Raw genomic sequence first — 24,546 nt, 5'->3', positions numbered from 1 at the left:
TTGGAGTCCTCCAAGTCCCTAGTAGCCGCAGGCACCACAATAGGCTGGTTCATGTGAAACGCTGAAACCACCTTAGGGAGAAATTGAGGGCGAGTCCTCAGTTCCGCCCTGTCTGAATGAAAAATTAGGTAAGGGCTTTTATATGACAAAGCCGCCAATTCTGAGACACGCCTGGCTGAAGCCAGGGCTAACAGCATGACCACTTTCCATGTGAGATATATCAATTCCACAGTGGTGAGTGGTTCAAACCAATGTGATTTTAGGAGACTCAACACTACATTGAGATCCCAAGGTGCCACTGGAGGCACAAAAGGAGGCTGTATATGCAGTACCCCTTTTACAAACGTCTGAACTTCAGGCACTGAAGCCAGTTCTTTTTGGAAGAAGATCGACAGGGCCGAAATTTGAACCTTAATGGAACCTAATTTTAGGCCCATAGATAGTCCTGTTTGCAAGAAATGCAGGAAACGACCCAGTTGAAATTCCTCTGTAGGGGCCTTCTTGGCCTCACACCACGCAACATATTTTCGCCAAATGCGGTGATAATGTTTTGCGGTTACATCCTTTCTGGCCTTGACCAGGGTAGGGATGACTTCATCTGGAATGCCTTTTTCCTTCAGGATCCGGCGTTCAACCTCCATGCCGTCAAACGCAGCCGCGGTAAGTCTTGGAACAGACAAGGTCTCTGCTGGAGCAGGTCCTTCCTTAGAGGTAGAGGCCACGGGTCCTCTGTGAGCATCTCTTGAAGTTCCGGGTACCAAGTCCTTCTTGGCCAATCCGGAGCCACGAGTATAGTTCTTACTCCTCTCCGTCTTATAATTCTCAATACCTTGGGTATGAGAGGCAGAGGAGGGAACACATACACTGACTGGTACACCCACGGTGTTACCAGAGCGTCCACAGCTATTGCCTGAGGGTCCCTTGACCTGGCGCAATATCTGTCTAGTTTTTTGTTGAGGCGGGACGCCATCATGTCCACCTTTGGTTTTTCCCAACGGTTTACAATCATGTGGAAGACTTCTGGATGAAGTCCCCACTCTCCCGGGTGGAGGTCGTGTCTGCTGAGGAAGTCTGCTTCCCAGTTGTCCACTCCCGGAATGAACACTGCTGACAGTGCTATCACATGATTTTCCGCCCAGCAAAGAATCCTTGCAGCTTCTGCCATTGCCCTCCTGCTTCTTGTGCCGCCCTGTCTGTTTACGTGGGCGACTGCCGTGATGTTGTCCGATTGGATCAATACCGACTGACCCTGAAGTAGAGGCCTTGCTTGGCTTAGGGCATTGTAAATTGCCCTTAGTTCCAGGATATTTATGTGAAGAGACGTTTCCATGCTTGACCACAAGCCCTGGAAATTTCTTCCCTGTGTGACTGCTCCCCAGCCTCTCAGGCTGGCATCCGTGGTCACCAGAATCCAGTCCTGAATGCCGAATCTGCGGCCCTCTAGAAGATGAGCACTCTGCAACCACCACAGGAGAGACACCCTTGTCCTTGGAGATAGGGTTATCCGCTGATGCATCTGAAGATGCGATCCGGACCATTTGTCCAGCAGATCCCACTGAAAAGTTCTTGCAAGGAATCTTCCGAATGGAATCGCTTCGTAAGAAGCCACCATCTTTCCCAGGACCCTTGTGCATTGATGCACTGACACTTGTCCTGGTTTCAGGAGGTTCCTGACTAGCTCGGATAACTCCCTGGCCTTCTCCTCCGGGAGAAACACCTTTTTCTGGACTGTGTCCAGAATCATCCCTAGGAACAGTAGACGTGTTGTTGGAATCAGCTGCGATTTTGGAATATTTAGAATCCACCCGTGCTGACGTAGCACCACCTGAGATAGTGCTACTCCGACCTCTAACTGTTCCCTGGATCTTGCCCTTATCAGGAGATCGTCCAAGTAAGGGATAATTAAGACGCCTTTTCTTCGAAGAAGAATCATCATTTCGGCCATTACCTTGGTAAAGACCCGTGGTGCCGTGGACATTCCAAACGGCAGCGTCTGAAACTGATAATGACAGTTCTGTACCACAAACCTGAGGTACCCTTGGTGAGAAGGGTAGATTGGGACATGGAGATAAGCATCTTTGATGTCCAGAGACACCATATAGTCCCCATCTTCCAGGTTCGCTATCACTGCTCTGAGTGATTCCATCTTGAATTTGAACCTTTTTATGTAAGTGTTCAATGATTTCAGATTTAAAATCGGTCTCACCGAGCCGTCCGGCTTCGGTACCACAAACAGCGTGGAATAATACCCCTTTCCCTGTTGTAGGAGGGGTACCTTGATTATCACCTGCTGGGAATACAGCTTGTGAATAGCTTCCAATACTGCCTCCCTGTCGGAGGGAGACGTTGGTAGAGCAGACTTCAGGAACCGGCGAGGGGGAGACGTCTCGAATTCCAATTTGTACCCCTGTGATACTACCTGCAGGATCCAGGGGTCCACTTGCGAGTGAGCCCACTGCGCGTTGAAATTTTTGAGACGAGCCCCCACCGTGCCTGAGTCCGCTTGTAAAGCCCCAGCGTCATGCTGAAGACTTGGCAGAAGCGGGGGAGGGCTTCTGATCCTGGGAAGAGGCTGCCTGCTGCAGTCTTTTTCCCCTTCCTCTGCCCCGGGGCAGAAATGAGTGGCCTTTTGCCCGCTTGCCCTTATGGGGACGAAGGACTGAGTTTGAAAAGACGGTGTCTTTTTCTGCTGAGAGGTGACCTGGGGTAAAAAGGTGGATTTCCCAGCCGTCGCCGTGGCCACCAGGTCCGACAGACCGACCCCAAATAACTCCTCCCCTTTATACGGCAAAACTTCCATATGCCGTTTGGAATCCGCATCACCTGACCACTATCGTGTCCATAAACTTCTTCTGGCAGAAATGGACAACGCACTTACTCTTGATGCCAGGGTGCAAATATCCCTCTGTGCATCTCGCATATATAGTAATGCATCCTTTAAATGCTCTATAGTCAATAATATACTGTCCCTATCCAGGGTATCAATATTTTCAGTCAGGGAATCCGACCAAGCCACTCCAGCGCTGCACATCCAGGCTGAGGCGATTGCTGGTCGTAGTATAACACCAGTATGTGTGTATATACCTTTTAGGATATTTTCCAGCTTTCTATCAGCTGGTTCCTTGAGGGCGGCCGTATCAGGAGACGGTAACGCCACTTGTTTTGATAAGCGTGTGAGCGCCTTATCTACCCTAGGGGGTGTTTCCCAACGCGCTCTAACCTCTGGCGGGAAAGGGTATAATGCCAATAATTTATTAGAAATCAGCAGTTTTTTATCGGGGGAAACCCACGCTTTGTCACACACCTCATTTAATTCATCTGATTCAGGAAAAACTATGGGTAGTTTTTTCACACCCCACATAATACCCCTTTTTGTGGTACTTGTATCAGAAATGTTCAAAGCCTCCTTCATTGCCGTGATCATGTAACGTGTGGCCCTACTGGACATTACGTTTGTCTCGTCACCGTCGACACTGGAGTCAGTATCCGTGTCTGGGTCTGTGTCGACCATCTGAGGTAACGGGCGCTTTAGAGCCCCTGACGGTGTTTGAGACGCCTGGACAGGCACTAACTGATTTGCCGGCTGTCTCATGTCGTCAACAGTTTTTTGCAAAGTGCTGACACTGTCACGTAATTCCTTCCATACGACCATCCAGTCAGGTGTCGACTCCCTAGGGGGTGACATCACTATTACAGGCAATTGCTCCGCCTCCACATCATTTTCCTCCTCATACATGTCGACACAATCGTACCGACACACAGCACACACACAGGGAATGCTCTGCTAGAGGACAGGACCCCACGAGCCCTTTGGGGAGACAGAGGGAGAGTTTGCCAGCACACACCAGAGCGCTATATATATGCAGGGATAACCTTATATAAGTGTTTCTCCCTTCTATAGCTGCTGTATAAGTATTTTCTGCCAATTAGTGCCCCCCCTCTCTTGTTTTACCCTGATTCTGTAGCAGGACTGCAGGGGAGAGTCAGGGAGCCGTCCTTCCAGCGGAGCTGTGAGGGAAAATGGCGCTTGTGTGCTGAGGAGATAGGCTCCGCCCCCTTTTCGGCGGCCTTTTCTCCCGCTTTTTTTTTTTAGGAAAACTGGCAGGGGTTAAATGCATCCATATAGCCCAGGAGCTATATGTGATGCATTTCTTTAGCCATATAAGGTTTAAAACATGTTTTATTGCGTCTCAGGGCGCTCCCCCCCAGCGCCCTGCACCCTCAGTGACCGGAGTGTGAAGTGTGCTGAGAGCAATGGCGCACAGCTGCAGTGCTGTGCGCTACCTTATTGAAGACAGGAACGTCTTCTGCCGCCGATTTTTCCGGACCTCTTCGCTCTTCTGGCTCTGTAAGGGGGCCGGCGGCGCGGCTCCGGGACCCATCCAGGCTGAACCTGTGATCGTCCCTCTGGAGCTAATGTCCAGTAGCCAAGAAGCCCAATCCACTCTGCATGCAGGTGAGTACGCTTCTTCTCCCCTTAGTCCCACGATGCAGTGAGCCTGTTGCCAGCAGGTCTCACTGAAAATAAAAAAACCTATTTAAAACTTTTACTCTAAGCAGCTCTGGAGAGCTACCTAGCATGCACCCTTCTCGGCCGGGCACAAAAATCTAACTGAGGCTTGGAGGAGGGTCATAGGGGGAGGAGCCAGTGCACACCAGCTAGTCAGAAAGCTTTTACTTTTGTGCCCAGTCTCCTGCGGAGCCGCTATTCCCCATGGTCCTTACGGAGTTCCCAGCATCCAATAGGACGTCAGAGAAATGCATTTGTCCATGCCTCAATTGTGTTTTTAAACCTTACAAAGGGCTAACGTGATTATTCTGTACTAGTAACCAGCCTGTTTAAAAGACAGAACAACATAACAGTAATGTCAGCGCCAGCTGTGTACGCCTGAACGGAGCAACACTTGAATTGCTCTGTCGGCACCATCTAGTGGCCACGGGCGCACAATACACTTGAATTTCTCCCATAGAGGTGAGGAGCAGTTTTAGCCTTTTATTATAGGGGGAAATGGGGGCAGTATTGCATGATGCTCAGAGTGTGTGTGTGTGTGTGTGTGTAAGTTAATTATTTATTTTTTTAAATTAGACTCAGTGGAAGGCACATGCAACGCATGAGAACCAACATAACATCATATTATCAGCATTTAATTTTATTATATACAGTAGATTATACTTTGCATTTTCTTTTCATCTTTACTACTGTACTTTTTGGAAATGCAGTGTTTTTTTTTTTTTTACTTCTACAGCAGGCGTGGGGAACCCCCGGCCCGCTGGCCGTACAAGGCCTGCAAAGCCGTCTGTTCCGACCCGCTGCTGTCTGAGTGTCAGCGAGACACCCCGCCCCTCGGTCCGGAGGCGGCGTTTCTCAGCTGTCAGGGCAGGGAGGAGAGCGCAGCTATGTCCAGCGGCAGCAGCAGGTAGGATCTCAAACCAGACGTCAATTTGAGAGCCAATCAGAGCTCGCGGTCTGGCAGCCAATCAGGACCTGCCGCTGCTGGTCCGCGAGCTCTAATTGGCTCACGAACCAGCTGCTGTTTTGAGGTCCTATACGCCACCACCGTCGCCCGACATAGCCGCGCTCTGCTCCCTGCCTGACCCCGACAGCGGGGAAGGGGGGGGGGGGGCATTTGTGTATCTGGCACTGTGGGGGGAATTTGTGGCACTGCTGGGGGCATTTGTGTATCTGGCACTGTGAGGGCATATATATGGCACTCATGGGGGCATTTGTGTATCTGGTACTGTGGGGGCATATATGGCAGTGCTGGAGACATTTGTGTATCTGGCACTGTGGGGGCATTTATGTATCTGGCACTGCACTACTGGGGGCATATGTGTATCGCATACCCATTTTTTGGCACAGATGCGCCTTTGATGCGCGCACTCAGTACCACTAAGGGGCATAAATACTGGGGGGCAGTGTAATTTTTAGGTTGATAATTTTTGTATGGCCCCCGAAGGATTTTATAAATATCCAAATGGCCCTTGGTAGAAAAAAAGGTTCCCCATCCCTGCTCTACAGTGTATTTTTTTCTTCTCCTTATTTTTTGCCAGTGCATCCTTAAGTGCCTTTTTCCTTTCTTCTATACTGCTAGACATTTTTGATTGTGGATAATGTTCTGATATTGTCATTGGTTGATTTTCAGGAGTTTTTGAGTTTTCTTAACTAGGAAGTATGTGATAAATGAGCACGGCAAATAACAGAAATGCTTGGACTGCAGATGTTTGTTATGATGGAACTGGCTCTCTGTAACATCACTGACACAGATGGATGGGTCATTACATGTCAATTTATAACAATATTTATCAGTAATCAATTTTATCATAGAAATATATAGTAAGTTAGAAATGCTACCAATGATAAGGTAGGATGCAACAGACACCTACCTGCAGAAATTACCAGTTCCATGTTACTTTGGAACTTTCGTAGGCACTGGATAACAACGTCCACACAGTGTTCCTTGTTGAAGACAGATAAGGCCTTACTGTTGCTTTCACTAAAGAAATATAAACAGTGAAAGGGAAAATATAAATTTGCCTCCTGAATTTTGCAGGCAAAGCAAGTTGAAATAAATCGGATTACATTTATAGACTAGACGCCTCTGTGATCAATAAATTCAGGCAGGATTTACAGCGGTCAGTCTCTCACTGTGATAATTGGAGTTGGACTCTGGAGCTGTGAATTGTCACAGGTGCAACATATACAGATTTGTAGCATTCACCAATTCCCAGTTACAGCATTCAGACCTGCCTATTAATGTGTTGGTTCTAGTCGTGCTCCAGGCTGAACAGCTAATTTTTTTACTATTTTGCATTTAACTCCTGACCTTGGTTTATTTAGGCTTTATGCAGTTGTACACATCATTTGTATTAACAAAGACCAGAGTGGGTGTTTTTTTTGTTACCAATACTTTTAGGATTAAGGTAATGCAACATACCATTCTATTAATGTTAGGAACCTTGGACTTACTGGAAGTCGAGAATTGTGGTTCTTGGACTTGATGAACGTCAAAACACTTGGACTTGATATTCCTGGAGGGAACTTGGACTTGCTTGGTGTTGTGGGGAACTCCAGTACTATTGGGGTGAGACTCCTAGAGCCCTCAAGAGGGTTTTCAACAATAGCAACCCCTGGACTTGAATCCTCCAGCAGTAGGAGCTCACCCTATAGACTGAACATACTGAATAGCACTGAGTAACGGTTGAGAGAGCGACACACAGCTGCACGAGGTATGAGGTATAAGCTGGATAAAACTCTGCAGGACAGATGTTTTATCATTGCAGGTGGTATGCAAGCTCCCAGCTAGGCATATGGAGAGTACCACACTAAACCTGGTAACCACAGTCAGGCCAGGATACAGGACACTGACAATATATATGGGAAAATGGGGGAAAGGGATGTCTCCTGCACCAGACAAAGTTTATAATGTTATTCGATAACGTTATCCCCAAATTATATTAATGCATACAAAATTCTGCTAGTATCCATAGGGGGTGCTGCCATAGATAATAAGAGTAGAGAACGACAAAGGACAGAAAAAGGATTGTCTCTTCGTTGGCGCACTTAGAAAGAGGAAAACTTATGTATTTTATTAAAATATAACTTTTATTCTTATTTAATAAAAAATTGCCTAGCAATTGGGAAACATATTGGTGAAAAAATATTTTTTTCAAAATATGTTTCCCAATTGCTAGGCAATTTTTTGTTAAATAAGAATGAAAGTTATATTTTAATAAAATACATAAGTTTTCCTCTTTCTAAGTGCGCCAACAAAGAGACAATCCTTTTTCTGTCCTTTGTCGTACAGGACACTGACAGGCAGAAATTCCGGTAGAGTATCCACAGGACAATAGCTAAGGCATGTAACAGTAAGCAGCGGTTTACACAACAAGGATAAACTATAACCAGCCATGGGGGAATGGCCAGGAGAGGATATAAAGGGTCTGAACTGAGCATGTGCCGCAGTGCGCCGGCGCATGCCAGAGATGCGATCAGCATCTCAGCCCAGCTATCGCCTTTGCCTGATTGACAGGCAGAGGAGTTTGCTGGGCGGAAGGGCGGCGTCGGGCCGCTGTTATGGGGGAGCGGTCTGGGCAACGCAGGCATGCCCGGATCATGCGGGGGCCGGGCCGTAGCACTTGCGTGACGTCACACGCAGCCGCTGCGACGCTGGTAGGGAGCTACTCTTCAGATACAAAAGCATCGCCACCGTGCAAAGCTTTTGTACCTGTGCGGGGGAGGCAGAGCCAGACTAGCCCTGTGCTGGGTGTCCCCTCGCATTTCTGTGATCTACGATCAAGTCTGAATTACCCCCTAGGCCCCGTTACAATTAAGCAGTGCAGATGGTCTCAGATATAAACATTTCACATGGTAAATTCAAGGTCTCCTTATATCAATGGGGAAAGACATATCTCCAAATAAACAGACAGAATTGATTAGTACTTTTCTTTTAAAACATGTACCACAATTCCATGTACGCATACACAGTACACATACGCATGAAGCACTGAAGGGTTGAACTCACCACACATTCCACAGAACATTAATTGCTTGGTTTGCAATATCTTCAACATAGTTCTTTGGTGAGTCTTTACTCTTTATTGATGGCTCCAAATTTGAATCGAAGCCAGCTGAACACTGGAAGAGAAAGCATATAACAGAACTTGGCCTTCTTTGTAGAACCTCAAATATTAATCAGTGTTAAACTCCAAACAAACTTGCAAAAGGACACTGTGGAATATTGAGAATGCTATTCAGAAAATAGGATTTTAAATTACCTACCGGTAAATCCTTTTCTCGTAGTCCGCAGTGGATACTGGGGTCCTCATTAGTACCATGGGGTATAGATAGGTCTACTAGGAGCCATGGGCACTTTAAGAATTTGATAGTGTAGGCTGGCTCCTCCCTCTATGTCCCTCCTACCAGACTCAGTCTAGGAAACTGTGCCCGGGGAGACGGACATGCTTTGAGAGAAGGATATAAAAGGATAGTGGTGAGATTCCGAACCGGCACCCACAAACTAGAGAAAAGCCAAGCTAACCAAACTTTAAACCAGGAACAGCAACCGATGAACCAACAATACTTAACCAAGTAACACTGCAGGAAGAAATGAAGCACTGGGCAGGAGCCCAGTATCCTCTACGGACTATGAGAAAAGGATTTACCGGTAGGTAATTAAAAGACGATCTTCTCTTACATGGGGATGTACCAAAGTTCCCAAACCGGGTGGGAGAGTGCTGAGGTTCCTGCAGAATTGATTGACCAAACTGAAGATCCTCAGAGGCCAATGTATCGTACTTGTAGAACTTAGCAAACGTGTTCGAACCTGACCAAGTAGCTGCTCGGCAGAGCTGTAAAGCCGAGACACCCCGGGCAGCCGCCCAGGAAGAACCCACCGACCTAGTAGAGTGGGCCTGTACAGATTTTGGACACGGCAAACCTGCCGTGGAATAATCATGCTGGATAGTGTCGAAGTCAAAAATATTACATAAAGAGAACATACAAACTACACACAGTTAAGTCGCTATACTTGCAAATACGCGTAGCGAGCACAGCCATATATGGTAACACACGCATTTACACGGACATGCCACAGAGATGGATTCGACACTTATTTCATACAGAACATAATTATAATAATATCAAGCGCCAGACATCATGATGATTTAAAATTATCTAATGAAGTAATGTCATGAATGTGTATTATTTGAACTAAACAAGATATACCGGTCATGTTTACTATTAAAACAACCAGCTTAATGTGTAGATTAATTTGATACTTGTTATGAAGTTGTAGCACATTGCAGCGAATAGTTATGATTACATGTATAAAAGCTAAAATCACTTTGTTAGAACAATGAATGTTACAGTGGTCAGGGAACTCAGGCCAACCCTTTGGATGTCTTCAAGGCTGAACCTGATCAGCATATACAAAGAGAATAGTGACTCATCATGAACCCCTCCCCCAGAAACTAGTTAACACATTTTGCTGGTCACACAGGAAGGCAGTTTTTGTTTTGGTCTGAGAGTGGCTGTAAGGTCTGAGACGATGATGGAGGTCTTGCATGATTTTACAGAGAGAGACAGAGTCATATGGAGGGACACATTAATATGAGAAAGATATGGTAATTGTATCGCTGGCATGTAACTGAAACTGTATGAAACTGTATGTAATTGTATGTAATTGTATGTTTTAACTGCTGACTGTGTGAGTGTAACCATGTAACTATAGGTATACTGTACTTTGTAATATATATTGAATCCATATCCTTTTAATAGCAAATATATACTTCAATGAGCTTTGGAACTCAGATAATGTGTGGGTGTATTGTTTTCTCGTATGGGATACAGTGTTTTGCGATGTACAGCGCACTTTTATCGTATATGATAATAAGAGGTGCAGACATTTACAATATATATTAGAGTGGGCATTTTAAATATTTGTGAGAAATCAATTTGGCATTCTTAATAGTAAGCCTGATCCAGCGTGCAATTGTCTGCTTTGAAGCAGGACACACAATTTTATTGGGATCATAGGGAACAAACAGTGAGTCAAATTTTCTGTGACGAGCTGTCCGCTTCACATAGATCTTCAACGCCCTCACCACATCCAAGGACTTTGAAGTAGCAGAGGTGTAACCACCGGAACCACAATAGGTTGGTTGATATGAAACGCAGACACCACCTATTGAAGAAACTGCCGACAGGCTTCCATATAAGAAACTTGACGTCTACGTCCTGTAAAGGCTTGAACCATTCCGATTGCAGGAACTGCAACACCACGTTGAGATCCCAAGGTGCGGTAGGAGGCACAAAGGGCGGTTGAATGTGCAGAACCCCCTTCAAAAATGTCTGTACCTCAGGGAGAGAAGCCAATTGTTTCTGGAAGAAAATGGATTAGGCCGAAATCTGGACTTTTATGGAGCCCAAATGTAGGCCCACATACACAACTGACTGCAGAAAAAGGAGAAAACGTCCCAGTTGAAATTACATTTCCTGTTCTCACACCAAGAGACTTATTTTTTCCAAATACGGTGGTAATGTTTAGACGTTACCCCCTTTCTGGCTTGTATCAGGGTTGGAATAACCCTATCCGGGATCCCTTTCCGGGCTAGAATTTGACGTTCAATCTCCATACCATCAAACGCAACCCCGGTAAGTCTTGATAGACTAACGGCCCCTGTTGGAGAAGGTCCTCGCGAAGAGGTAGAGGCCACAGGTCCTCTGGGAGCATCTCCAGTATGTCCGCATACCAGGCCCTTCTTGGCCAGTCTGGAGCAATGAGAATTGCCTGAACCTTTTCCCTTTTTATTCTTTTGAGAATCTTTGGGATCAATGGGAGTAGTGGAAACACGTACACCATCTAGTAGACCCATGGAGTCACCAGAGTGTCCACTGCCACTGCTTGTGGGTCCCTCGACCTGGAACAATACCGCTTGAGCTTCTTGTTGAGATGAGAGGCCATCATGTCGATTTGTGGAATTCCCCACCGACGTGTCAAGCACCCGAACACCACCGGGTGAAGGCCCCACTCTCCTGGGTGGAGGTCATGCCTGCTGAGGAAGTCTGCCCAGAGGAGAATCCTTGTTACCTCTGACATTGCTGGTCTGCTCTGTCGGTTTATGTACGGTACTGCCGTCATATTGTCCGACTGAACCTGAATGGCTTGATCTTGAAGAAGATGCGATGCCTGTAGAAGGGCGTTGTATATGGCCCTTAGTTACAGAATGTTGAATGGCTTCCTGACTTGACCATTTTCCTTGGAACTGTTCCCCCTGGGTGACTGCTCCCCAACCTCTGAGGCTTGCGTCTGTGGTTAGCAGAATCCAATTTTGAAACCCGAACCTCCGGCCTTCGGTCAGGTGAGTAGTCTGAAGCCACCACAGAAGAGAAAATAAGAATTTACTTACCGATAATTCTATTTCTCGTAGTCCGTAGTGGATGCTGGGACTTCCGTAAGGACCATGGGGAATAGCGGCTCCGCAGGAGACTGGGCACAAAAGTAAAAGCTTTAGACTAGCTGGTGTGCACTGGCTCCTCCCCCTATGACCCTCCTCCAAGCCTCAGTTAGGATACTGTGCCCGGACGAGCGTACATAATAAGGAAGGATTTTGAATCCCGGGTAAGACTCATACCAGCCACACCAATCACACCGTACAACCTGTGATCTGAACCCAGTTATCAGTATGATAAACGTAGGAGCCTCTGAAAAGATGGCTCACAACAATAAACAACCCGATTTTTTTGTAACAATAACTATATACAAGTATTGCAGACAATCCGCACTTGGGATGGGCGCCCAGCATCCACTACGGACTACGAGAAATAGAATTATCTGTAAGTAAATTCTTATTTTCTCTGACGTCCTAGTGGATGCTGGGACTTCCGTAAGGACCATGGGGATTATACCAAAGCTCCCAAACGGGCGGGAGAGTGCGGATGACTCTGCAGCACCGAATGAGAGAACTCCAGGTCCTCCTCAGCCAGGGTATCGAATTTGTAAAATTTTGCAAACGTGTTTGCCCCTGACCAAGTAGCTGCTCGGCAAAGTTGTAAAGCCGAGACCCCTCGGGCAGCCGCCCAAGATGAGCCCACTTTCCTTGTGGAATGGGCTTTAACAGATTTTGGCTGTGGCAGTCCTGCCACAGAATGTGCAAGCTGAATTGTACTACAAATCCAACGAGCAATCGTCTGCTTAGAAGCAGGAGCACCCAGCTTGTTGGGTGCATAAAGGATAAACAGCGAGTCAGATTTTCTGACTCCAGCCGTCCTGGAAACATATATTTTCAGGGCCCTGACTACGTCCAGCAACTTGAAGTCCTCCAAGTCCCTAGTAGCCGCAGGTACCACAATAGGTTGGTTCATGTGAAAACGCTGAAACCACCTTAGGGAGAAATTGAGGACGAGTCCTCAATTCTGCCCTGTCTGAATGAAAAATTAGGTAAGGGCTTTTATATGATAAAGCCGCCAATTCTGAGACACGCCTGGCTGACGCCAGGGCTAACAGCATGACCACCTTCCATGTGAGATATCTTAATTCCACAGTGGTGAGTGGTTCAAACCATTGTGATTTTAGGAACCCTAAAACTACATTGAGATCCCAAGGTGCCACTGGTGACACAAAAGGAGGCTGTATATGCAGTACCCCCTTGACAAACGTCTGAACTTCAGGCACTGAAGCCAGTTCTTTCTGGAAGAAGATCGACAGGGCCGAAATTTGAACCTTAATGGATCCTAATTTTAGGCCCATAGACAGTCCTGCTTGCAGGAAATGTAGGAAACGACCCAGTTGAAATTCCTCTGTGGGGGCCTTCTTGGCCTCACACCACGCAACATATTTCCGCCAAATGCGGTGATAATGTTTCGCGGTTACATCCTTCCTGGCTTTGATCAGGGTAGGGATGACTTCATCTGGAATGCCTTTTTCCATCAGGATCCGGCGTTCAACCGCCATGCCGTCAAACGCAGCCGCGGTAAGTCTTGGAACAGACAAGGTCCCTGCTGGAGCAGGTCCTTTCTTAGAGGTAGAGGCCACGGGTCCTCCGTGAGCATCTCTTGCAGTTCCGGGTACCAAGTTCTTCTTGGCCAATCCGGAGCCACGAGTATAGTTCTTACTCCTCTCCTTCTTATGATTCTCAGTACTTTGGGTATGAGAGGCAGAGGAGGGAACACATACACCGACTGGTACACCCACGGTGTTACCAGAGCGTCCACCGCTATTGCCTGAGGGTCCCTTGACCTGGCGCAATATCTGTCCAGTTTTTTGTTGAGACGGGACGCCATCATGTCCACCTTTGGTTTTTCCCAACGGTTTACAATCACTTGGAAGACTTCTGGGTGAAGTCCCCACTCCCCCGGGTGGAGGTCGTGTCTGCTGAGGAAGTCTGCTTCCCAGTTGTCCACTCCCGGAATGAACACTGCTGACAGTGCTACCACATGATTTTCCGCACAGCAGAGAATCCTTGCAGCTTCTGCCATTGCCCTCCTGCTTCTTGTGCCGCCCTGTCTGTTGACGTGGGCGACTGCCGTGATGTTGTCCGATTGGATCAATACCGACTGACCCTGAAGCAGAGGCCTTGCTTGACTTAGGGCATTGTAAATGGCCCTTAGTTCCAGGATATTTATGTGAAGAGACGTTTCCATGCTTGACCACAAGCCCTGGAAATTTCTTCCCTGTGTGACTGCTCCCCAGCCTCTCAGACTGGCATCCGTAGTCACCAGCATCCAATCCTGAATGCCGAATCTGCGGCCCTCTAGAAGATGAGCACTCTGTAACCACCACAGGAGAGACACCCTTGTCCTTGGAGATAGGGTTATCCGCTGATGCATCTGAAGATGCGTGTTGTTGGAATCAGCTGTGATTTTGGGATATTTAGAATCCACCCGTGCTGACGTAGCACTACCTGAGACAGTGCTACTCCGAACTCTAACTGTTCCCTGGATCTTGCCCTTATCAGGAGATCGTCCAAGTAAGGGATAATTAAGACGCCTTCTCTTCGAAGAAGAATCATCATTTCGGCCATTACCTTGGTAAAGACCCGGGGTGCCGTGGACAATCCAAACGGCAGCGTCTGAAACTGATAATGACAGTTTTGAACCACAAACCTGAGGTACCCCTGGTGAGAAGGGAAGATTGGGACATGGAGATAAGCATCTTTGATGTCCAGAGATACCATATAGTCCCCTTCTTCCAGGTTCGCTATCACTGCTCTGAGTGATTCCATCTTGAATTTGAACCTTTTTATGTAAGTGTTCAAGGATTTCAGATTTAAAATTGGTCTCACCGAGCCGTCCGGCTTCGGTACCACAAACAGCGTGGAATAATACCCCTTTCCCTGTTGTAGGAGGGGTACCTTGATTATCACCTGCTGGGAATACAGCTTGTGAATAGCTTCCAATACTGCCTCCCTGTCGGAGGGAGACGTTGGAAGAGCAGACTTCAGGAATCGGCGAGGGGGAGACGTCTCGAATTCCAATTTGTACCCCTGTGATACTACCTGCAGGATCCAGGGGTCCACTTGCGAGTGAGCCCACTGCGCGTTGAAATTTTTGAGACGGGCCCCCACCGTGCCTGAGTCCGCTTGTAAAGCCCCAGCGTCATGCTGAAGACTTGGCAGAAGCGGGGGAGGGCTTCTGCTCCTGGGAAGAGGCTGCCTGGTGCAGTCTTTTTCCTCTTCCTCTGCCCCGGGGCAGAAATGAGTGGCCTTTTGCTCGCTTGTTCTTATAGGAACGAAAGGACTGAGTTTGAAAAGACGGTGTCTTTTTCTGCTGAGAGGTGACCTGGGGTAAAAAGGTGGACTTTCCAGCCGTTGCCGTGGCCACCAGGTCTGATAGACCGACCCCAAATAACTCCTCCCCTTTATACGGCAATACTTCCATATGTCGTTTGAAATCTGCATCACCTGACCACTGTCGCGTCCATAACGCCCTTCTGGCAGAAATGGACATCGCACTCACTCTTGATGCCAGGGTGCAAATATCCCTCTGTGCATCACGCATATATAGTAATGCATCCTTTAAATGCTCTATAGTTAATAAAATACTGTCCCTATCCAGGGTATCAATATTTTCAGTCAGGGAATCCGACCAAGCCACTCCAGCGCTGCACATCCAGGCTGAGGCGATTGCTGGTCGCAGTATAACACCAGTATGTGTGTATATACCTTTTAGGATATTTTCCAGCCTTCTATCAGCTGGTTCCTTGAGGGCGGCCGTATCAGGAGACGGTAACGCCACTTGTTTTGATAAGCGTGTGAGCGCCTTATCTACCCTAGGGGGTGTTTCCCAACGTGCCCTAACCTCTGGCGGGAAAGGGTATAGTGCCAATAATTTGTTAGAAATCAGCAGTTTTTTATCGGGGGAAACCCATGCTTTATCACACACCTCATTTAATTCCTCTGATTCAGGAAAAACTACTGGTAGTTTTTTCACACCCCACATAATACCCTTTTTTGTGGTACTTGTAGTGTCAGAAATGTTCAATGCCTCCTTCATTGCCGTGATCATGTAACGTGTGGCCCTACTGGACATTACGTTTGTCTCCTCACCGTCGACACTGGATTCAGTATCCGTGTCTGGGTCTGTGTCGACCATCTGAGGTAACGGGCGTTTTAGCGCCCCTGACAGTGTCTGAGACGCCTGAACAGGCACTAACTGATTTGCCGGCTGTCTCATGTCGTCAACAGTTTTTTGCAAAGTGCTGACATTGTCACGTAATTCTTTAAATACGACCATCCAGTCAGGTGTCGACTCCCTAGGGGGTGACATCACTAAAACAGGCAATTGCTCTGCTTCCACATCATTTTCCTCCTCATACATGTCGACACAATCGTACCGACACCCAGCACACACACAGGGAATGCTCTGATAGAGGACAGGACCCCACTAGCCCTTTGGGGAGACAGAGGGAGAGTTTGCCAGCACACACCAGAGCGCTATATATATGCAGGGATAACCTTATATAAGTGTTACTCCCTGTTATAGCTGCTGTATTATATATTAGCTGCCAATAGTGCCCCCCCTCTCTTGTTTTACCCTGATTCTTGTAGCAGGACTGCAGGGGAGAGTCAGGGAGCCGTCCTTCCAGCGGAGCTGTGAGGGAAAATGGCGCTTGTGTGCTGAGGATAGGCTCCGCCCCCTTCTCGGCGGCCTTTTCTCCCGCTTTTTTCAGGAAAACTGGCAGGGGTTAAATGCATCCATATAGCCTAGGAGCTATATGTGATGCATTTCTTTAGCCATATAAGGTTTTTATAGTGTTTTATTGCGTCTCAGGGCGCTCCCCCCCAGCGCCCTGCACCCTCAGTGACCGGAGTGTGAAGTGTGCTGAGAGCAATTGCGCACAGCTGCAGTGCTGTGCGCTACCTTATTTGAAGACAGGAACGTCTTCTGCCGCCGCTTTCTCCGGACCTCTTCGCTCTTCTGGCTCTGTAAGGGGGCCGGCGGCGCGGCTCCGGGACCCATCCAGGCTGAACCTGTGATCGTCCCTCTGGAGCTAATGTCCAGTAGCCAAGAAGCCCAATCCACTCTGCACGCAGGTGAGTTCGCTTCTTCTCCCCTTAGTCCCACGATGCAGTGAGCCTGTTGCCAGCAGTACTCACTGAAAATAAAAAACCTATTTAAACTTTTACTTCTAAGCAGCTCAGGAGAGCCCCTAGTGTGCACCCTTCTCGTTCGGGCACAAAAATCTAACTGAGGCTTGGAGGAGGGTCATAGGGGGAGGAGCCAGTGCACACCAGCTAGTCTAAAGCTTTTACTTTTGTGCCCAGTCTCCTGCGGAGCCGCTATTCCCCATGGTCCTTACGGAAGTCCCAGCATCCACTAGGACGTCAGAGAAATCCTGGCTTTTGGCGACAGACAGATCCTCTGGTGCATGTGAAGATGCGACCTGGACCATTTGTCCAACAGATCCAGTTTGAAGGGCCTGGCGTGAAACCTTCCGTACTGCAGCGCCTCGTAAGCTGCCACCATCTTCCCCAGAAGGCAAATGCATAGATGCACCAATATCCAGGTTTGTCTTAGAACATCCTGCACTATCAACTGGATCACCAATGTTTTTTCCAACGGAAGGAATACCTTCTGCGTCTCCGTACGGGTTCAACGACTTGAGATTTAAAATGGGCCTTACCGAACCGTCCGGTTTCTGAACTACAAACAGGTTGGAATAAAAACCCTGACCTTGTAGCTGAAGTGGAACTGGAACAATGACCCAAGTCTGTACCAGTTTTAGAATTGCTTCCTGTAAAGTCATACTTGCTTCTTGAGAAGCTGGTAAGCCTGATTTGACGAATCTGTGAGGTGGGAGTTCCTGAAACTCCAGTCTGTAGCCCTGGGCTATAAGATCTTTGACCCAGGGATCCTGGCATGACGTTACCCATATGTGACTGAAGAGTCTCAAACGGGCTCCCACTTGCCTGTCTTCAAGGCAGTGCGGTTCACCGTCATGCTGAAGGCTGAGAGGAAGTAGAACCGGGGTTCTGTTCCTGTGATCCTGCAGTTGCTGGTTTTCTGGGCTTACCTCTATTGCCTTTAAAGGCCGTAGAAGAACCTTTGGTTTTGTTTTTAAACTTCGCTGTCCGAAAGAACTGCAGAGTTGGAGCAGTGTAGGATTTTCTAGCCGGGGGAGCTGTGGAAGGAAGGTACGTAGTTTTGGATATCCACGTATCCAGTTCATCTCCAAATAGGGCTTCACCTGTGAAAGGTAGGCTTTCTACGTCTTTCCTGGAATCCACATCCACAGTCCACTGGCGTAGCCACAAGTCCCTGCGTGCTGACACTGCCATGGGAGTGGTGTGTGCATTAAGTAAACCAATTTCCTTTATGGCCTCCACCATAAAGTTAGCAGAATCCTGTATATGTTGTAGGAGTAAAATTATCTCCCCCCTGGATAAGGAATCTAATCCGTCAATGAGATTACCTGACCATTTTGCAGTGGCCCTAGAGATCCATGAACAAGCTATAGTGGGTCTCTGGGCAGCTGTGTACAGAGATTTGAGAGTGGTCTCAATCTTGCAGTCAAAAACTATCTTACGAGACAGCCCAGAAATCAATGCGACAACAATTGGTGGGTTTTCCCATTTTTTCCTATCATCCTCAGGAAATGGGAAGGATGTAACCGTTTTGGGACCTGAAACTTCTTGTCAGGATTTACCCAAGTTGCTTTAAATAGGGAATTTAGATGCAGGGAAAGTAGCTGAGGATTTATTTTTCACATTAAAATAAGAATCCTCCTCGGGCACCTTATCAGGGATGTGCAGGACGCCTCTAATAGCTTCTATCAGGGCCTGTATACCCTGTGACAAAGCAGCATCCCCCTCCCGAGTCCACCTTACCCTCCTCTGGGTCTGTTACATCATCATCATCGGTATCAGCCTGCATGATTTGGGCCAGAGTATGCTTCTGTGGACAAATGGCAGGGGTCTGAGACGTTGGAATGACCACTGAATCTCTATTCATCAGGTCATCAACAGATTGCCTTAAGTATTGCGTCTCCTTCTCATTTTGGGATAATTTATTTGAAATCATCACTTTTAATGAATCTAACCATACTGGTTCAGATCCACTAGCCTGAGAATGTGTACTATCCTGAGTACACGGCAGTGATCCCCCAGACTGAGAGAAACACTCTGCTGTGCATGAAACACACTCCCTTGACATAGTAAATGTAAAAGAACACACACACACACACATACAGTGATGAATAGGTTAAAAGCACAGTTAACCCACACAGAGCACCCTAGGGAGACACAGAGTATGAGGAGGCCAGCCACACAGAGCCCTTATAGCTAATTATATTGTAGCTGGGTCACAAACTAAGCATTTGTAATGAAGGCCCACTATTCTAATACTGCTCCCCCGCTTTGCTATGACCCCCTGGTACTGCTGAGGCAAGCTGGAGTCCTTGTGGAAGGGCACCGCTTCTCTGCCAGTCTGTCTGTGTAGAGCTGCAGAGGGAAAATGGCGCTGGTGAGCTGCTGGATCCGCTCAGTGAAGCCCCGCCCCTGTAATGAAGCGCAGTCTTCCTCGGTTTTTTATACTGGCTGTGGTATGTGTGTTGCTTAACAGTGGGTTAGAACCCCTGTAAGCTAGTTTGCCAGTGTGGGTATTTCATTAGTGGCTCAGCACGCCCTTCACAGTGGGACACATGCACTGCATGTCATCCATAGCCTTGGAGCGCAGCCTGCATGTCAGCCCTGCGCTCCATACCCTTATGCCGCCATTTTAGCCGGTGACCCACTAACCGGGAAACCGGACGTCTACTTGCCACTCTTCTGTCTCTGTTAGGGGTGGCGGTGTGCTGCGGGTCTGTACGCTCGCCGTGGTGGGGCTTGCGAACAGGACCCTCAGGAGTTCAGTGTCCTGTCAGCGGGGAACAGGACCATTAACCCTGGAGGAGGTTGGGTCGTTGCGCCCCCCCCCCCCCGTAAGTCCCACGAAGCAGACAGGCTGTTGTCAAACAGCGCTGTCTGAAAACAAACCGCGAAATAAATGTAGAAAACTCTTCAGGAGCTTCCCTAAGCGTGACTGGCTCCTCCGGGCACATTTTCTAAACTGACTCTGGTAGGAGGGGCATAGGGGGAGTAGCCAGCCCACACTATCAAATTCTTAAAGTGCCCATGGCTCCTAGTGGACCCCATGGTACTAATGTGGACCCCAGTATCCTATAGGACGTAAGAGAAATAAGTAATAAAAATAAACGTATAGTTACACCACTTAAGGGTATTTCTAAATACATGAATAGTGTCTTGTAAACATGGAATATTTAAACTCCTTTGTACAACCTTTGCTGGTTAGCCACACTTCCCCTCATGTACCAATTTGTTGGGGGTCTAACTCCACCAGAACTGTAATACAGTCACTGATCCAACAACACAGACTACTGGAATCAACCTATCCTTGTTGTTCAAGCAGCTTGGATGAGGTTGTGCAGATTCTGTACAGATCATAGTAAGTGGAGTTCGAATTGTATGCCCAGGTTTCTCAGGCTTTGCTCCCCTTTTTCACCTGTCAGTGCTGGTAGTGAGCAGCTGTAATCTTCTAACGGGATTCCCAAGGGGTTGAAACCCAGACCAGGAGGTGTGCATAGCTAGCAGTATTATACACGGTGTATGAGAAATTACTGAGTAATAATAGGATTTTGATAACCTACCGGTATATCCTTTTCTCCTAGTCCGTAGAGGTTGCTGGGGACGACATCAAGACCATGGGGTATAGACGGGATCCGCAGGAGACATGGGCACTCCAAAGACTTTTCATTGGGTGTGAACTGGCTCCTCCCTCTATGCCCCTCCTCCAGACCTCAGTTGTAGGAACTGTGCCCAGGGAGACTGACATTTCAAGGAAGGAATTACTTAACTAGCGGTGAGATATCTATCAACTCACACCCTCAACCATGCCACACACATGGCATTCAACATAACACACGCCAACAGGCATGAACTAATTGCAGCAACATGCTGAAACCAAGATAACACAACTTGTGTAACTGTAATAACTAAACTGCAGGTAAAGTACGCACTGGGACGGGCGCCCAGCATCCTCTACGGACTAGGAGAAAATAGGATTTTGGTACTTACCGGTAAATCCTTTTCTCCTAGTCCGTAGAGGATGCTGGGGACTCCAAAAGGACCATGGGGTATAGACGGGATCCGCAGGAGCTTCGGCACACTGAAAAGACACCAACTGGGTGTGAACTGGCTCCTCCCTCTATGCCCCTCCTCCAGACCTCAGTTATAGGAACTGTGCCCAGGAGAGACGGACATTTCGAGGAAAGGATTTTTGTGTAAACTAAGGGCTACAAACATACTAGCCCACACCACAAACATACCGTACAATCAGAGTAACAGTAAACCAGATAACAGTATGAATGAACAACAGCAACAAGCTGAAAACCAGAAATACACAACCCATGTATAAACCAAGTTAACCAACAAGAATACATTGCCAGCAACAGTCCGCACTGGGATGGGCGCCCAGCATCCTCTACGGACTAGGAGAAAAGGATTTACCGGTAAGTACCAAAATCCTATTTTCTCTAACGTCCTAGAGGATGCTGGGGACTCCAAAAGGACCATGGGGTTTATACCAAAGCTCCAGACCGGGCAGGAGAGTGCGGACGACTCTGCAGCACCGACTGAGCAAACGCAAGGTCCTCATCAGCCAGGGTATCAAACTTATAGAACTTAGCAAAAGTGTTTGAACCCGACCAGGTGGCCCCTCGGCAAAGCTGTAAAGCCGAGACGCCTCGGGCAGCCGCCCAAGACGAGCCCACTTTTCTGGTAGAATGGGCTTTTATCGACTTCGGCACCGGTAGCCCGGCCGAAGAATGAGCCTGTTGAATAGTACTACAAATCCAGCGTGCAATAGTCTGTTTTGAAGCAGGATGACCAATCTTGTTAGAAGCATACAGGACAAACAGCGCCTCAGTTTTCCTGGCAACAGCCGTTCGGGCGACGTAGATCTTTAAAGCTCTCACCACATCCAGAGACTTTGGAACTGCCACAGCATCCGTAGCCACCGGAACCACAATAGGTTGGCTAATGTGAAACGAAGACACCACCTTCGGTAAAAATTGTTGACGAGTCCTCAATTCTGCCCTATCCGAATGAAAAATCAAGTACGGCTCTTCTGAGATAAGGCCGCCAACTCGGACACTCGCCTGGCAGACGCCAGCGCCAATAGCATGACTACCTTCCAAGTGAGAAATTTCAACTCAACCTTATGCAAAGGTTCAAACCAGGAAGACATGAGAAACTGTAAGACCACGTCCAGATCCCATGGAGCCACAGGAGGCACAAACGGAGGATTGATATGCAACACTCCTTTCACAAACGTCTGAACCTCTGGCAGGACAGCTAATTCCTTTTGAAAGAAAAATAAGATTTTACTCACCGGTAAATCTATTTCTCGTAGTCCGTAGTGGATGCTGGGAACTCCGTAAGGACCATGGGGAATAGCGGGCTCCGAAGGAGGCTGGGCACTCTAGAAAGATTTATGACTACCTGGTGTGCACTGGCTCCTCCCACTATGACCCTCCTCCAAGCCTCAGTTAGGACACTGTGCCCGGACGAGCTGACATAATAAGAAAGGATTTTGAATCCCGGGTAAGACTCATACCAGCCACACCAATCACACCGTATAACTCGTGATACTATACCCAGTTAACAGTATGAATATAACTGAGCCTCTCAACAGATGGCTCAACAATAACCCTTTAGTTAGGCAATAACTATATACAAGTATTGCAGACAATCCGCACTTGGGATGGGCGCCCAGCATCCACTACGGACTACGAGAAATAGATTTACCGGTGAGTAAAATCTTATTTTCTCTGACGTCCTAGTGGATGCTGGGAACTCCGTAAGGACCATGGGGATTATACCAAAGCTCCCAAACGGGCGGGAGAGTGCGGGTGACTCTGCAGCACCGAATGAGAGAACTCCAGGTCCTCCTCAGCCAGGGTATCAAATTTGTAGAATTTTGCAAACGTGTTTGCCCCTGACCAAGTAACAGCTCGGCAAAGTTGTAAAGCCGAGACCCCTCGGGCAGCCGCCCAAGATGAGCCCACCTTCCCTGTGGAATGGGCTTTCACTGATTTAAGATGCGGCAGTCCAGCCGCAGAATGCGCCTGCTGAATCGTGTCACAGATCCAGCGAGCGATAGTCTGCTTAGAAGCAGGAGCACCCAGCCTGTTGGGTGCATACAGGATAAATAGCGAGTCAATTTTCCTGACTCTAGCCGTCCTGGAAACATAATTTTTCAAGGCCCTGACTACGTCCAGTAACTTGGAATCCTCCGAGTCCCTAGTAGCCGCAGGCACCACAATAGGTTGGTTCAAGTGAAAAGCTGATACCACCTTAGGGAGAAACTGGGGACGAGTCCTCAATTCTGCCCTATCCATATGGAAAATCAGATAAGGACTTTTACATGACAAAGCCGCCAATTCTGATACACGCCTGGCCGAAACCAAGGCCAATAACATGACCACTTTCAACGTGAGATATTTTAGATCCACGGTTTTTGAGTGGTTCAAACCAATGTGATTTTAAGAAACTCAACACCACGTTGAGATCCCAAGGTGCCACTGGAGGCACAACCGGGGGCTGAATATGCAGCACTCCTTTTACAATGTCTGAACTTCAGGTACTGAAGCTAATGCATTCTGGAAGAAAATCGACAGAGCCGAGATCTGTATCTTAGTGGAGCCTAATTTTAGGCCCATAGACACTCCTGCTTGTAGGAAGTGCAGAAATCGACCTAGTTGAAATTCCTCTGTTGGGGCCTTTTTTGGCCTCACACCAAGCAACATATTTCCGCCATATGCGGTGATAATGTTTTGCAGTTACATCTTTCCTGGCTTGAATCAGCGTAGGAATGACTTCCTCCGGAATGCCCTTTTCCTTTAGGATCCGGCGTTCAACCGCCATGCCATCAAAACGTAGCCGCGGTAAGTCTTGGAACAGACAGGGCCCCTGCTGCAGGTCCTGTCTGAGCGGCAGAGGCCATGGGTCCTCTGATATATTTTCTTGAAGTTCTGGGTACCAGGCTCTTCTTGGCCAATCCGGAACCACGAGTATCGTTCTTACTCCTCGCCTTCTTATTATTCTCAGTACCTTTGGTATGAGAGGCAGAGAGGGGAACACATAAAACAACTGGTACACCCACGGTGTTACCAGAGCGTCCACAGCTATCGCCTGAAGGTCCCTTGACCTGGCGCAATATCTTTTATAGCTTTTTGTTGAGGCGGGACGCCTTCATGTCCACCTGTGGCCTTTCCCAATGGTGTACAATCCTTTGAAGACTTCTGAATGAAGTCCCCACACTCTCGGGTGGAAGTCGTGTCTGCTGAGAAGATCTGCTTCCCAGTTGTCCACTCCGGGAATGAACACTGCTGACAGTGCTAACACATGATTTTCCGCCCATCGGAGAATCCTTGTGGCTTCTGCCATCGCCATCCTGCTTCTTGTGCCGCCCTGTTGGTTTACATGGGCGACTGCCGTGATGTTGCCTGATTGGTTTTGAAGCAGAGGCCTTGCCTGACTCAGGGCATTGTA

At 47.9% G+C, this 24,546-nt stretch overlaps 1 protein-coding gene across 2 annotated transcripts in view; it reads right to left on the bottom strand.

Annotated features, from left to right (window-relative positions):
* Positions 1-24,546, bottom strand: part of HEATR3 (HEAT repeat containing 3) — a 211,355-nt gene that overhangs the window by 135,035 nt on the left and 51,774 nt on the right. For both annotated transcript variants that reach the window (XM_063945350.1, XM_063945351.1), the window contains exons 4-5: positions 8,523-8,635; positions 6,385-6,494 (exon numbers count right to left, since the gene is read on the bottom strand). In XM_063945350.1, coding sequence (XP_063801420.1) covers positions 6,385-6,494; positions 8,523-8,635 — 223 coding nt within the window. The remainder of the gene's footprint in view (positions 1-6,384; positions 6,495-8,522; positions 8,636-24,546) is intronic.

The sequence above is a fragment of the Pseudophryne corroboree genome, chromosome 11 (assembly GCF_028390025.1).
Source record: "Pseudophryne corroboree isolate aPseCor3 chromosome 11, aPseCor3.hap2, whole genome shotgun sequence".
Classification (NCBI taxonomy): Eukaryota; Metazoa; Chordata; class Amphibia; order Anura; family Myobatrachidae; genus Pseudophryne; species Pseudophryne corroboree.
The sequence above is the reverse complement of the archived record's forward strand: the minus strand, read 5'-3'. Positions and strand labels throughout refer to the sequence as shown.